At 33.9% G+C, this 11,484-nt stretch overlaps 2 protein-coding genes across 3 annotated transcripts; one reads left to right on the forward strand and one right to left on the reverse strand.

Moving 5' to 3' along the window:
- Positions 1-276: 276 nt before the first annotated feature.
- LOC143633054 (serine/threonine-protein kinase SRK2E-like) lies at positions 277-4,182 on the reverse strand. 2 transcript variants are annotated; one of them, XM_077101423.1, is made up of 9 exons: positions 4,004-4,182; positions 2,744-2,818; positions 2,546-2,647; positions 2,406-2,459; positions 2,223-2,315; positions 2,052-2,144; positions 1,870-1,974; positions 1,648-1,746; positions 277-596 (listed from the first exon to the last, which is right to left on the reverse strand). In XM_077101423.1, the coding sequence occupies exons 1-9, from the start codon at positions 4,178-4,180 to the stop codon at positions 306-308; spliced, it is 1,089 nt and encodes a 362-aa protein (XP_076957538.1). In that variant the 5' UTR covers positions 4,181-4,182; the 3' UTR covers positions 277-305. The 2 variants fall into 2 exon arrangements, with proteins under 2 accessions (XP_076957538.1, XP_076957537.1); XM_077101422.1 differs by having other exon boundaries at positions 2,052-2,315.
- A 2,830-nt stretch (positions 4,183-7,012) lies between these two features.
- LOC143633055 (myb family transcription factor EFM-like) lies at positions 7,013-9,367 on the forward strand. Its single transcript, XM_077101424.1, has 5 exons — positions 7,013-7,381; positions 7,609-7,793; positions 7,887-8,268; positions 8,358-8,434; positions 8,525-9,367. The coding sequence occupies exons 1-5, from the start codon at positions 7,162-7,164 to the stop codon at positions 8,744-8,746; spliced, it is 1,086 nt and encodes a 361-aa protein (XP_076957539.1). The 5' UTR covers positions 7,013-7,161; the 3' UTR covers positions 8,747-9,367.
- The last annotated feature ends 2,117 nt before the right edge of the window (positions 9,368-11,484 follow it).

Below are 11,484 nucleotides of genomic sequence, written 5' to 3' on the forward strand. Positions count from 1 at the left end.
AACAAAATATCAATACTTTCAATGACCCTTTGATAATATTAATTTTGGATCAAGAACTAATTTTTTAAATCCATAAAATTTAACACAACATTTCCATAAGCCTAACGATCAGGGTCGAGTGCAATGGCAAAACGAAAGGAAGAAAAGCAAAGAAGCTAGAGTTAATAGAACCATAAAAACTCAAGTCACTTATACAACAATTAACTATCATTTTATGACTTATGAGTGCAATACAAGTATAGACACAAAGTTGGCGTTTTGTGGCATATGATATGATGATCAATTACAAGGAAATATATGTAAACTCACATTGCGTATATAATCTCCCCACTGCTGTCAATATCGAGGTCTGGATCGCTTTCCAGGTCCTCGTCCATGTCATCATCGATGTCCAGGCTGCCCGTGAGGTACTGGTTGAGGTTGTTGGCCCCAGCCGCAGGGATAGTTGCTTCAGCAATTATCTGCATGATCTCGTCAACACTTTGGGCCGGTAGGTCGGGTCCCCCAAACTGATCCATTGCATTCTCATTGACTAGGCCTCCCGGAAGGTTCCTCATAAACCACTCGTGGTTTCTAATCTCTTCCATGGTTATCCGCTGTTCCACGTTACAGGGATTTTACCTCATAATATCAGTTTGTAAGAAAGTGATGATGTTTAAACAAACAAAAAGTAATGGCATTTACAAAGTCAGCCACGAACATGTGGGTTGGGTTACGGGTCAAGACGGGTTGTTTTGGGCAAATATGACAACAAAAGTTATATAATCTAAATTTTTAATTAGTTGAAAATACACTTAAGGTGAGTTCTGACCAATTTGACTATTTTTATCAATTAACCAGTTTCTTTTTTGTCTTTAATAAGTAAACGGGTCGAAATTGACACCTAGGCTTGTAAACAAACCGACCAAACACGAACGGAGCATGTTCATTCGTTTTAACTTTAAGCAAAAAAACGACCATATACACGAACAACCAAACAAACAGGGTTTTGCTCTTCGTGTTCGTTCGTTAAGAAAATGAACGCGCTTGTGTTTGTGTTATATATTTGTTCATTCATGTAAATGAACTGTCAGACGTAAACGAACGAACATAACTGAGCTAAAACCAATTAAAGTAAATGTGAACGCATATTGGGCCTAAAAAGTTATTAAAACTAGAATAAAATGTAATGGCCTAAAAAATTTCAATGAATATATTAACAAAAATGAAAGCGTTTGTGTTCGTGTTCGCCTATGCTCATTCATTCACAAATAAACAAATTGTTCATGAACGAAAACGGACGAACATAACTGAGCCAAAACCAATTAAAAGTAAATGTTAACAACAGATTTGGACCAAAAAAGTTAATAAAGCTAGAATAAATTGTAGTGGGCCTAAAATTTTTAAATGAATATATTAACGAACATAAACGAACGAACCAAAACAAACGTAAAATAGCAAACATAAATGACTGCAAACGCAAACAAGATGTGTTCATGTCCGTTCATTTAACTAAATAAAACCAAAACTTTGGTTCGTGTTCGTTCGTTTATTAAATAAACGACTTTCCCGCCAAACGGTACATTGAAAGTTTGGTTCGTTTACAGGCTATTGACACCTCATCGAGTATGCATAAATATATGAAAATGTAACACATAGTATAAAGACCTTTGCGGGATCGGCTACAAAGATTTTGGACATCAATTGGCGGCACCCGGTGGATATATGAACATAGGACGGAATCGAGTACTGAACATTGAGAATCCTCTGCAAAAACAAGCTATAAATTTGAGTCAAATAATTGCAAACGGGGACGCATGAGTGCTTGTGACCTTGTTAAAATACCATAAACATTGCAAAAAGAAGACTAATATTTTTAATGATCCTGACCTGTATCGTCTTTCGAAAATTCTTAGGCTCCTCAGGGTCTTCAAACGGGTATGCTCCCACTAGCATCACGTATAACATTACACCACACGACCACACGTCTGCCATCTGAATTCATAATATTATTTGCATCATAAAGCAGTCACACATGAAAATCATTTTTTAAGAATTGTTGATAGATTTACCTTGCCATCATATTCTTTCTTAAGTAAGACTTCTGGAGCAATATATGCAGGCGTCCCAACCGTTGATTTTGGTTGTGAATGCAGAACAGAGGACTGAATGCAAAAAAACAAAGAAATACAAGGGTTAGAACTAAAGATTGATGAACAAAAGAATAATATGATAATAAGTACCTTCGAATATCCGAAATCACAAATCTTGAGCCTTGGAGATTGGCTGCCATCTAGAAGTGTGTTTTCCAGTTTCAAGTCCCGATGGCATACTTGCTACATGGTACAAAAACCATGTTTTGCATTATGCACTTTAGATAAAAAGATCATCAATACATGTGTGTGAAGACAGTCTTAGTTAAATACCATATTGTGACAGTAACCCACTCCTGATACGAGTTGCAGGAAAAAGAAATGCGCCTGCAACACAACACATCATTGATGTTTTTTTAAATTTTGATACAAACAAAAAAGACAACAACGCAAATTATGTGTTATGTACAAACTTCATCTTCTGGAAAACGGCCAGCATTGCATATCCGCTCAAATAGTTCGCCTCCAGATGCATATTCCATTACAATGGCCAGATGTGTTGGTGTCAAAAGAACCTAGATATCCATTTGAAAATATTAAATATGATTGTTTTAAAAAATTACTATTTTAACCTTTTGAATGTGTTTTGAAAAAAAGTTTTAAGGAAGAACCTCTTTGAATCTGACGATGTTGGGGTGTCTTAGTGATCTGTGGTTGATGATTTCCCTTTGCACATTTTCATCTATCTGTTGGATTCATATATATATATATATATACAGTTTAGCGCAAATTTATTATAATATCTGACCGCTTAACCAATATTTATGTCATCACTTGTCACCCCTGTTACCAGTACTCCCTTAACAACAATCAAGCATGCAAAATGTCATACCACAGTAGTTAATTCTAAACAAGATGGGATTTTCATAACCTTATATTGGGTCTCTTTTTAGCCAGGATGAATGTTGAAACAATCAAGAACTTGTAAACAGTGAATCCATCAAATCAACAAGATGAGTTACTGTCCTGTTATTGACTTCTTTTCAGGTAAATTAATAGCAGCTTATGGTGATTGGATTCTAGTTCAAACCAATCATCAAGATTTGTTTGTAGGGGTGAGTAGTAACCGAACCAAACCAAAAACCGCCGAAATCGAACCGAACCAAAAACTGATGAAACCAAATCGAAATTAACCGAACCGAACAATTCATATTTTTATATTTTGTAGCTTTTATACCTCAATTTCATGTTTATAGCACCATTTTATGTATTTATATCACATTTCATGTGTTTCTAAGTAAAAGTTTTAACCCAAATTTGGTTTTGGTTATTAACTGAACCGAAAACAATAACCGAATACAGAAAACCGATTAACCTAAAACCGATTGTTTAATTTGGTTGAGGCTATTAATCGAACTAAACCGTGCACACCTACCCCTACTTATTTGTATGTGCCTTAAATGTTTCATAACAATCTGACTTAAAAAACCTTCAAAAGTTAAATTAAAAAAAAAACCTATCAATCACTTTCAAAGTGACCACATGAACACCCTAATTATTACAACAACTTAACTCCCTATCTAATTAGCACATCAATTTCCATCTCTAATTCAATTCAAGGGCTACCATAACATGTAAACATGACACGATTACCGACACGAACCTGTTTAGAAACAAAATTACTCGACCTGTTTAGGTACACAATAAATATCACACATATATATATATCGAACCAAAAATCCATAACAACCTAAAATCAAATCATAACATCCATCCACTAATTAGCAGAACATATATTTTATTTTTTAAAATAATAATATTAATAATAACAGGTTGATCGTTTAAGACATATATATATATATATATATATATATATATATATATATATATAAAAGAAGCAATTGAAGGTGAATTTGAAGTAACTAACTAACCTTGTCACCTCTCTCAATATACTTAACGGCGACAAGCTCGTTGGTCTGCTTATCCCTCATCAACCTGGCGACTCCGAAATTACCGGAACCGATATCCTTGAGGAGCTCGTAGCGATCGCTATGGTGCATAATGGGCAGATCCATACCTGGACCAATCGTAAGCGCCGATCGATCCATATGTATATATTTGATATATATTTATATAGCAGAAAGAATTCAGTGAACCAGAAGCAAGTAGTAGTTGATTATTAACAACATGTGATCATGAAGATATTATTATTATGAAAACGGTTAAGATATGAACAAGGACGTGGCAACAGAAGGATCACTCACAACTAAGATTGGTAAAGTGATGGAGATGGAAGACAGAAGAAAGATGATATCCCGTGAATGTGCTGGGGTTTTGAGTTTTTGATTTTAATAATAATATTATTTGATCATCATCAGTTTGTTAGATAGTGGTGGCGGTGGAGTGGTGGGGGTGACGTTGGTGAACAGAATCAACGGCTTTTTCCCGGGAAATCACCAAATGACGGATTCGCCCTTTCACGTGTGATAGACTGATAATGAGGTTCACAGACAAAACCTTTATTAAGAGTTTTGTCTGTTTTAAAGACCATCCAAGGAAAATTACATTAAGAAAATAGTTTTAACGAAATGATTGCTTTGATTCAGTACACTGATTAATTTAAACCTTACGAAATGATATTTGGTTTCTACAAACATTTTCTGAATCTTAAATTGTATCTTAAATCTTTTAAAAATAATAATATATTATATGAAGTACACATAGTAGAATGATAGACCAAACCATAATTTCCGGTACTATGAATAGTATAGATATGCAGGAAATCATATTTGGTTGAGACCTCGAAATAAACACGATTCTATTCAAAGTTTCAAACATTAGTTTATATCCACGTCATTTTCCAAGGCGTGATATGCTAATATGTAATAAAAATATATCAAACTAGAATATGCAATAGCCGACCACTAGTAATGAGAATTACACAAGGAAATTGAAATTAAAGTGTTTCTGGATGTCATGCTCTCTACCATTTTCTTATATTTGAACCGGAATAAGTTCCGTTTGTTTCGAGCAAGGGCGACAACTGTTGACACGACTAGAGCCTAACACGAAAGAAAAAGATAAAAAAGTTTGGGCAGACTAACACAATCCGTTTAAAGTACAATGTTTTAAATGGGCACTGGGTTCAAGCTTATTTGTATAAACACACGTTGACATGTTAACCCATTTAAGTATTATTCTTCGATTCATCTCATGTGCTTTGTGTTATATTACAAAGATAAGATTATTTTTTAGACCAAAATAATGATGCATATGTAAATCGTATATTTTGATGGTTAATAAAACTTAAAGCACATATGAGATAAGTGATTTGCATAATTTGGATTTAATCATATTGAAGTTACGGACGTGGGGCTTCAACGGGTATGGTTCACGTTTGGATTATGGTTCGAATACGGTCATGTTAGGCTTGTTCTCATTCATGGGGTTCAGGTCGATCCTCATCGGGCCCATGGTTGGGTTGGTATGGGTATATTGTGTCTGACTAGTTGAAATTTTAACAACAAAAATTATGTTGTCCAACACGGATTGTGGTAGACTTGTGGTCGAGCCTTTTTCTTACCCCAAGGGTATGATACGGGAGCATCCATGGCCCTCCATGTGATATTTTTGATCCAAGTATTGGGCTGATAACATTATTGGGCTTAGGGAGTCAGATTTGGGCTTCGGTAATAGCAAGCAAGCCGATTGAAGGATCGAGATGAAGACGGAAACCGCAAATAGAAAAATATTTGTTCTTATCTCTTATTTTTACAATATCTTTTTTATTATTTATGTTTATATTGTTTCCAATTTTATTTTAAGTTGTTTAGTATACATATGGTTATGGCTGTTTGGTCTCAGTAGTCTTTCATTCTCTTCTATTTTTGGGTGATATTTTGATAAACCTTCACATATTTGATTGATATCATTATCTTCATTAAAGTCATTTGATGTGGGTGGTGTTTGTGGATTTATATGTACGCATATCAATATATTCTATACCATCCAAACTCAGCCACGAACCCAAACACAACACATGCATTTCAAGTAGAGACAAATAATCTTTAACCCGATTTTATAAAATATTCTTTCATATTAATTCCCAAAAGTTATAAACATTTAAAAAAGCTATCTTGTTCTTTTAAATAATCCTAACTATCACATTTTGGTCGTTGTCGATCTCAACTAACGAAATGGATGATGCCAGTCTTACCTTTTAATATGTTTGCTTCTAACTATCCACGATTAACGGAAAACTTCGTTATTTTCCGACCGTGGAAAAAACTGTTTTTTTTTTTCGGGAAAACTCAACCTAAACACCACCACTGACCACCACCACTACAAGCTGACTAAGAACCACCACATGAGCACTACCACGACCACTTGAACACCACCGTTGACTACCACTACCCAAACACCACCACCACCACTGACCAACACTGTCAAAACACCATCACCAACGGATTCCACCTAAAGAAGGAGTTTTCCGATCGAAAATGTTTTTCTGGCGACCACCACCTAGAGTTCCGACGATCACAATATTTGGGGCTTTTACTAAAAAAAAGTTCATAAAGATCCAACCTAAGGTTTCAAAGAAGTTTGGGACGAAAACATTTTTCTGACGACCGAAGACTAACGGAGTTACACTTCCCTAGTCATTGGAAGCAAACATTTAAAAGATGGGGCTGCCACCCGCCATTTCATTAATTGAGACTTCGGATCAACAACGATTAAAAGATGATAGTTGAGATTATTTAAAAAAAAGACATATTAACATGCCACCGGTAGACTGTTCAAGGACCAAAACTTAGAAATCGGTGCAAAACAAAGGGCAGATATATAAAAAGGTAAATAGATAAAAATACGCGACGAACCGAGTGAAAGAAATACAGAATCTACACTTTTCATTATTAATATTTAATATTATTATATATTATTTCTTCTTCTTCTTCTTCTTCTTCCATCCAGATTCCTTTCTCAATCCTCCATTTTCACACACAATATATACATACATACACACAGATCCGTCCTCACACCTGTTTGTATCTATCTATACATGTTCTAATATTCTGATCATCAACTTTTGATGGGTAAATTGATCTCACCTCCTGAACCCACTTTCGATTTCAACCCTTCTTTCATCCCCAAAACAATCACTCGCTTTTTGGACCAAATGGCCATCGCTCAATCCGATCATAATAAGATATCCAAACTTCAAGATCTTCTTTCCAGATTGGAATCGGAGGTCAACAAGATCGACGCCTTCAAACGCGAGCTTCCTCTCTGCATGATTCTCATGAACGATGGTTCGTAATTTCTTCATTCTTAGGGTTCTTGATTATTCCATCAATTTACTGTTACAGTGTTTTGTAAACCGTTTATTAGATGTGGGTTATCAATCGTTAAGATATATGTAGAGAATTGAAACAATTGGATTATTATTTTATTGGTTTTGAAGATGCCTGCCAACTGTTCGATTAAATGCTTCAATGGGGATTGATTTGTTTTTTGTGTAATTTTTTTTTTGTTTTAGCTATTGCTGCTTTGAAAGAGGAGTTAATGGTGTTTAAGAAACCGGTGAATCGGCCGGTGCTTGAAGAGTTTATACCGCTTAAGAAAACTTGTGATGAAGATGATGAAGATCCAAAGGTTGCAATTGATAGTAGTGATAAGAGGAACTGGTTGAGTTCTACTCAGTTGTGGAACACAAATCAAAAGGTAATAATTAGCTTGATCAAGCATTAATTCAAGTGTGTTTCACATTGCAACTATTAATTTGTTTATGAATTTGTATGTTTGGTTTGGTTATAGATAGTTGAAGAACAAAATGAGATGATTGATGATCATAATAATAATGGGAGTTTTGTGAAAGAGTTTATCCCATTTGACGGGTACTCGAGGTTTCCGGTTGAAGATAAGGAAGAAACACATGTTTCTGGGCTTTCCCTTGTTACACCTGGAATCAAGAATCCAATTACTGCAAACCTTTTTCTCAACAAAATCGGTGCTGATACTAATAGTAATAATAAGAATAATAATAGTATTAAGGTTCCTTCTTCGGATAATATACAGATTGGTAGACCTCAGGTTCAGCCACCACAACTTCAGACATCAAGGAAACAAAGAAGATGCTGGTCCACCGAGTTGCATAGACGTTTTGTTAACGCGCTGCAACAACTTGGTGGCTCAAAAGGTGTGAATATTGATAAGTTAATGTTCAATTGATTATAAACATGTCATATTCTAATTTCTAAATTAAGCTTGGTTCAAATTGTCTTGCAGTTGCTACACCGAAGCAGATTAGAGACCTTATGCGCGTAGATGGTCTCACCAACGATGAAGTCAAGAGCCATTTGCAGGTAAATCTATTTTTTCTTTTTAACAAAGTTCTCTAATTTATACAAAGTTTTAACTTTGTAACTTAATCTTGTTTATCCTGTCAATTGTAGAAATATCGTCTTCATACAAAACGGTTTTCATCCGGTAACGAGTCTTCAAATTCATCCAATGTTGTTTTGAGAGGCTTATGGGCCCAACCATGTGATCTTTATGTTGAAAAGCAGTTAACTTCTCAATCGGGTTCTCCTGACGGACCGCTACTGAACTGCTCGACCACGGGTGGTGACGGTATGAATGATGGTGAAGATGAGAAATCTGAGAATAATGTATAGATTTTTATATATCTATATAGAAAACTAGTATATTGAGGGAGTTATTGAATGTGGGAGAGTTTATAAAAGATTTAAAATACTAAAACTAAAAATATATACAGAAAGAGTGAAAATTTTGCAGGATTAGTTGATTTGTTTTGATCTTGGTTGATGACATTTTATTAATTTCATGTGAGGAAACATGATGATTTCAACACTGAATTATTTAAAGATGTTATTCCGAGATGAAATATTGAATCTTTTGTCTTGACTGTACTTGGCTGATACAATTGGATCTCATAAGGGTAGTTTGGTCCTTTGGTGTTTGTAAATTATAAGGTTAGTGTGTGTACTGCTGTGTACTTACATGCAAAAGACTGCAAGAGTGAGAATGGGGCAAGATATTGGCTTTTGAGAAAGAGAAAATAAGTCTTTTTGCATTTAGCAAAGGCCATCCTTTTTATTTCACAAATCACAATGCTCTTTTAGGTCAAAGATATCAAAATGCCATGTTTTTTTTTATTAAAAATTTTAGAAGTATGCCAAAATCATAGTACATAATAATATATAATAATGTTATAGGTAACTATTATTTATTATAATAAAATGTTTTGTCAAAGTATGCACATGCATTAGCATATCTGATTTTGGACATAGGTCCGGTCATTAATTAAATAGATGAGGTTATTTTTGCAGCTTCAGAATTATTAAATTCAAGATTATAATCCTACGCGTGAATCTTTGTTTCATGGCAATGGCTTAAATTACTTCGGGTCTAATAATCATTTCATGTAAATAGTGACTATAACAAGAGTAGAAAGTTGGTTAAATATTGATTATATTTTGAACTAAGTTTGGTGGTCTTGCATTCACGGTAACAAAATAAAAGTAAATGCACTAGAATATCTTTCTCAAAAGCACTAGAGGTTTATAGTTTGCGTAATGTGTCGGTCTTTGTTATAAAAATAGGCATTTTGCCTGTCTCGACTCCCGCTTTTGACAACTTTCTTCTAAATTTCATTACCTTTGACAGATTTTTTTCGTTTTGATTATAGAAGCACGTTCTCTTAATTAATTTTAACCTCGCAAGATAAAAATGACTTAGATTTTAGAAGTTGGTTATAGAAAGAAATTTTATATAATTATTCATTCATAAAAAATATATATTAACTCTCTTAAAAAGTACATTTTCCTTACCGTGATTCTGATCCACCACACAATGATATAACTTTATAATCATATTTAAAACACTAATTAATTATAAGTATTTTAACAAAAAATATGTTTATGATTCATTCATAGTTTCCTACCCGATTTTATCTATAAAAACAACTTGACCGACAAAATCGACATGTCCGAATTGAACGTTTTTCCACACGTTTATGTCCCGTCCCGTCCAGAAGGAAATAAAATTCGATCACATGAAAAATGTCACATTATCATGAATTTTAGTGCATCTTTATGAATACATCCATAATTTTCAAGCCTTCCAATATATTGTCCTTTTAAAAGATACCTTTAAACTACCATTCAAAAATTATTTGTACTTATCCTTCATGAGAATATTTGGTTAGAAAGAAGATTTTTTTTTTTCTTTTTAAATCTCTGTTGGATGAGCATAACTTAACATCACCAATCCAGTCAGTCAAGATTCGAGATCTTTATTTTCGTTCAATTAATCTAATATGATTTTCTAAGAAATGTAACACTCACGTTACACCTTGACAGTTGATTTTGAATGATCCGAATTGAACAAGTAGAATTTAGAAACTACCGATACTTGTCAATGTCTCCTCCATTTGCTGAGGGGATCGGTTTAAGACTGGATCAGAAACCAGACTTCTAGCCGGTTTGGTTCGACCGATTGATTTTGATGATTGGCAATTGAATGCGGACACATCATTCAACTATTTTACGGGTTCTTAATGAAAAATAATCTTTTGCAAAATAATTGCTTTTGTTACGATTTACCATATTTTAACACTAGATCTCTCCTATGTTGCCAACTTTAAAAATGTTTTTACAAAATGCTGGAATGAAAACTTAAAATCTCTAAACATATATAAAGGTGTTTGTAACTAGTGGAATGCAGCTAAATAAGATAATAATCCAAATAAATTCTTTTTATTATTTTCTTTTCTTTTGAAAAGTTACATATTGATTTTGTTTTATTTAAATAAATGGAAAGTTACTCTACAAAGGGTAACAAAAATGAGAAGTGTGAAAAGCCATAAATAATTAATATGTGTCAAATGGGGACCAAAAGAAAAAGGGTATAGAGGTAATTATACACATTTTCTCTCTCCACACGCAATACACGTGTTAATACCCCCATCATTTTAGAACGTTTATAACTTTTTCGTATGATATATATTTTTTTAAAATATCATCATAATAACAAGCGTTTTTTTATCTTTAATATGAGTATGATTTTTGTTATATAAAATTTAAAACAAAAATCACGTCATTGTGTCTTTTCGCACACCATTGTGTCTTCTCGCTTATCATTGTGTCATTGTGTTTTTTCGCACACCATTGTATCTTTTCGCACACCATTGTGTCTTTTCGCTTATAATTGTGTCTTTTTTCGTCATTGTGTCTTTTCGCACACCATTGTGTCTTTTCGCTTATCATTGTCTTTTTTCGCCATTGTGTATTTTCGCACACCATTGTGTCTTTCCGCACACCATTGTGTCTTTTCGTTTATCATTGTGTCCTTTTTCGTCATTGTGTTTTTTCGCACACCATTGTGTCTTTAC

Source organism: Bidens hawaiensis, unplaced genomic scaffold (genome assembly GCF_021521415.1).
Source record: "Bidens hawaiensis isolate Kalapana, Puna unplaced genomic scaffold, B.hawaiensis_p1.1 tig00006607_1, whole genome shotgun sequence".
NCBI lineage: Eukaryota > Viridiplantae > Streptophyta > Magnoliopsida > Asterales > Asteraceae > Bidens > Bidens hawaiensis.

Excerpts from the sequence above, each read along its gene's own strand:
- LOC143633054 (XM_077101422.1), bottom strand. The coding sequence starts at position 4,180 with ATGGATCGATCGGCGCTTACGATTGGTCCAGGTATGGATCTGCCCATT. Across the intron at positions 2,819-4,003 it reads ATATTGAGAGAGGTGACAAG|ATAGATGAAAATGTGCAAAG; the intron begins GTTAGTTAGTTA and ends TGAATCCAACAG. Across the intron at positions 1,975-2,051 it reads AGAAAGAATATGATGGCAAG|ATGGCAGACGTGTGGTCGTG; the intron begins GTAAATCTATCA and ends TTATGAATTCAG.
- LOC143633055 (XM_077101424.1), top strand. The coding sequence starts at position 7,162 with ATGGGTAAATTGATCTCACCTCCTGAACCCACTTTCGATTTCAACCCT. Across the intron at positions 7,382-7,608 it reads CATGATTCTCATGAACGATG|CTATTGCTGCTTTGAAAGAG; the intron begins GTTCGTAATTTC and ends TTTTTGTTTTAG. Across the intron at positions 8,435-8,524 it reads AAGTCAAGAGCCATTTGCAG|AAATATCGTCTTCATACAAA; the intron begins GTAAATCTATTT and ends TGTCAATTGTAG.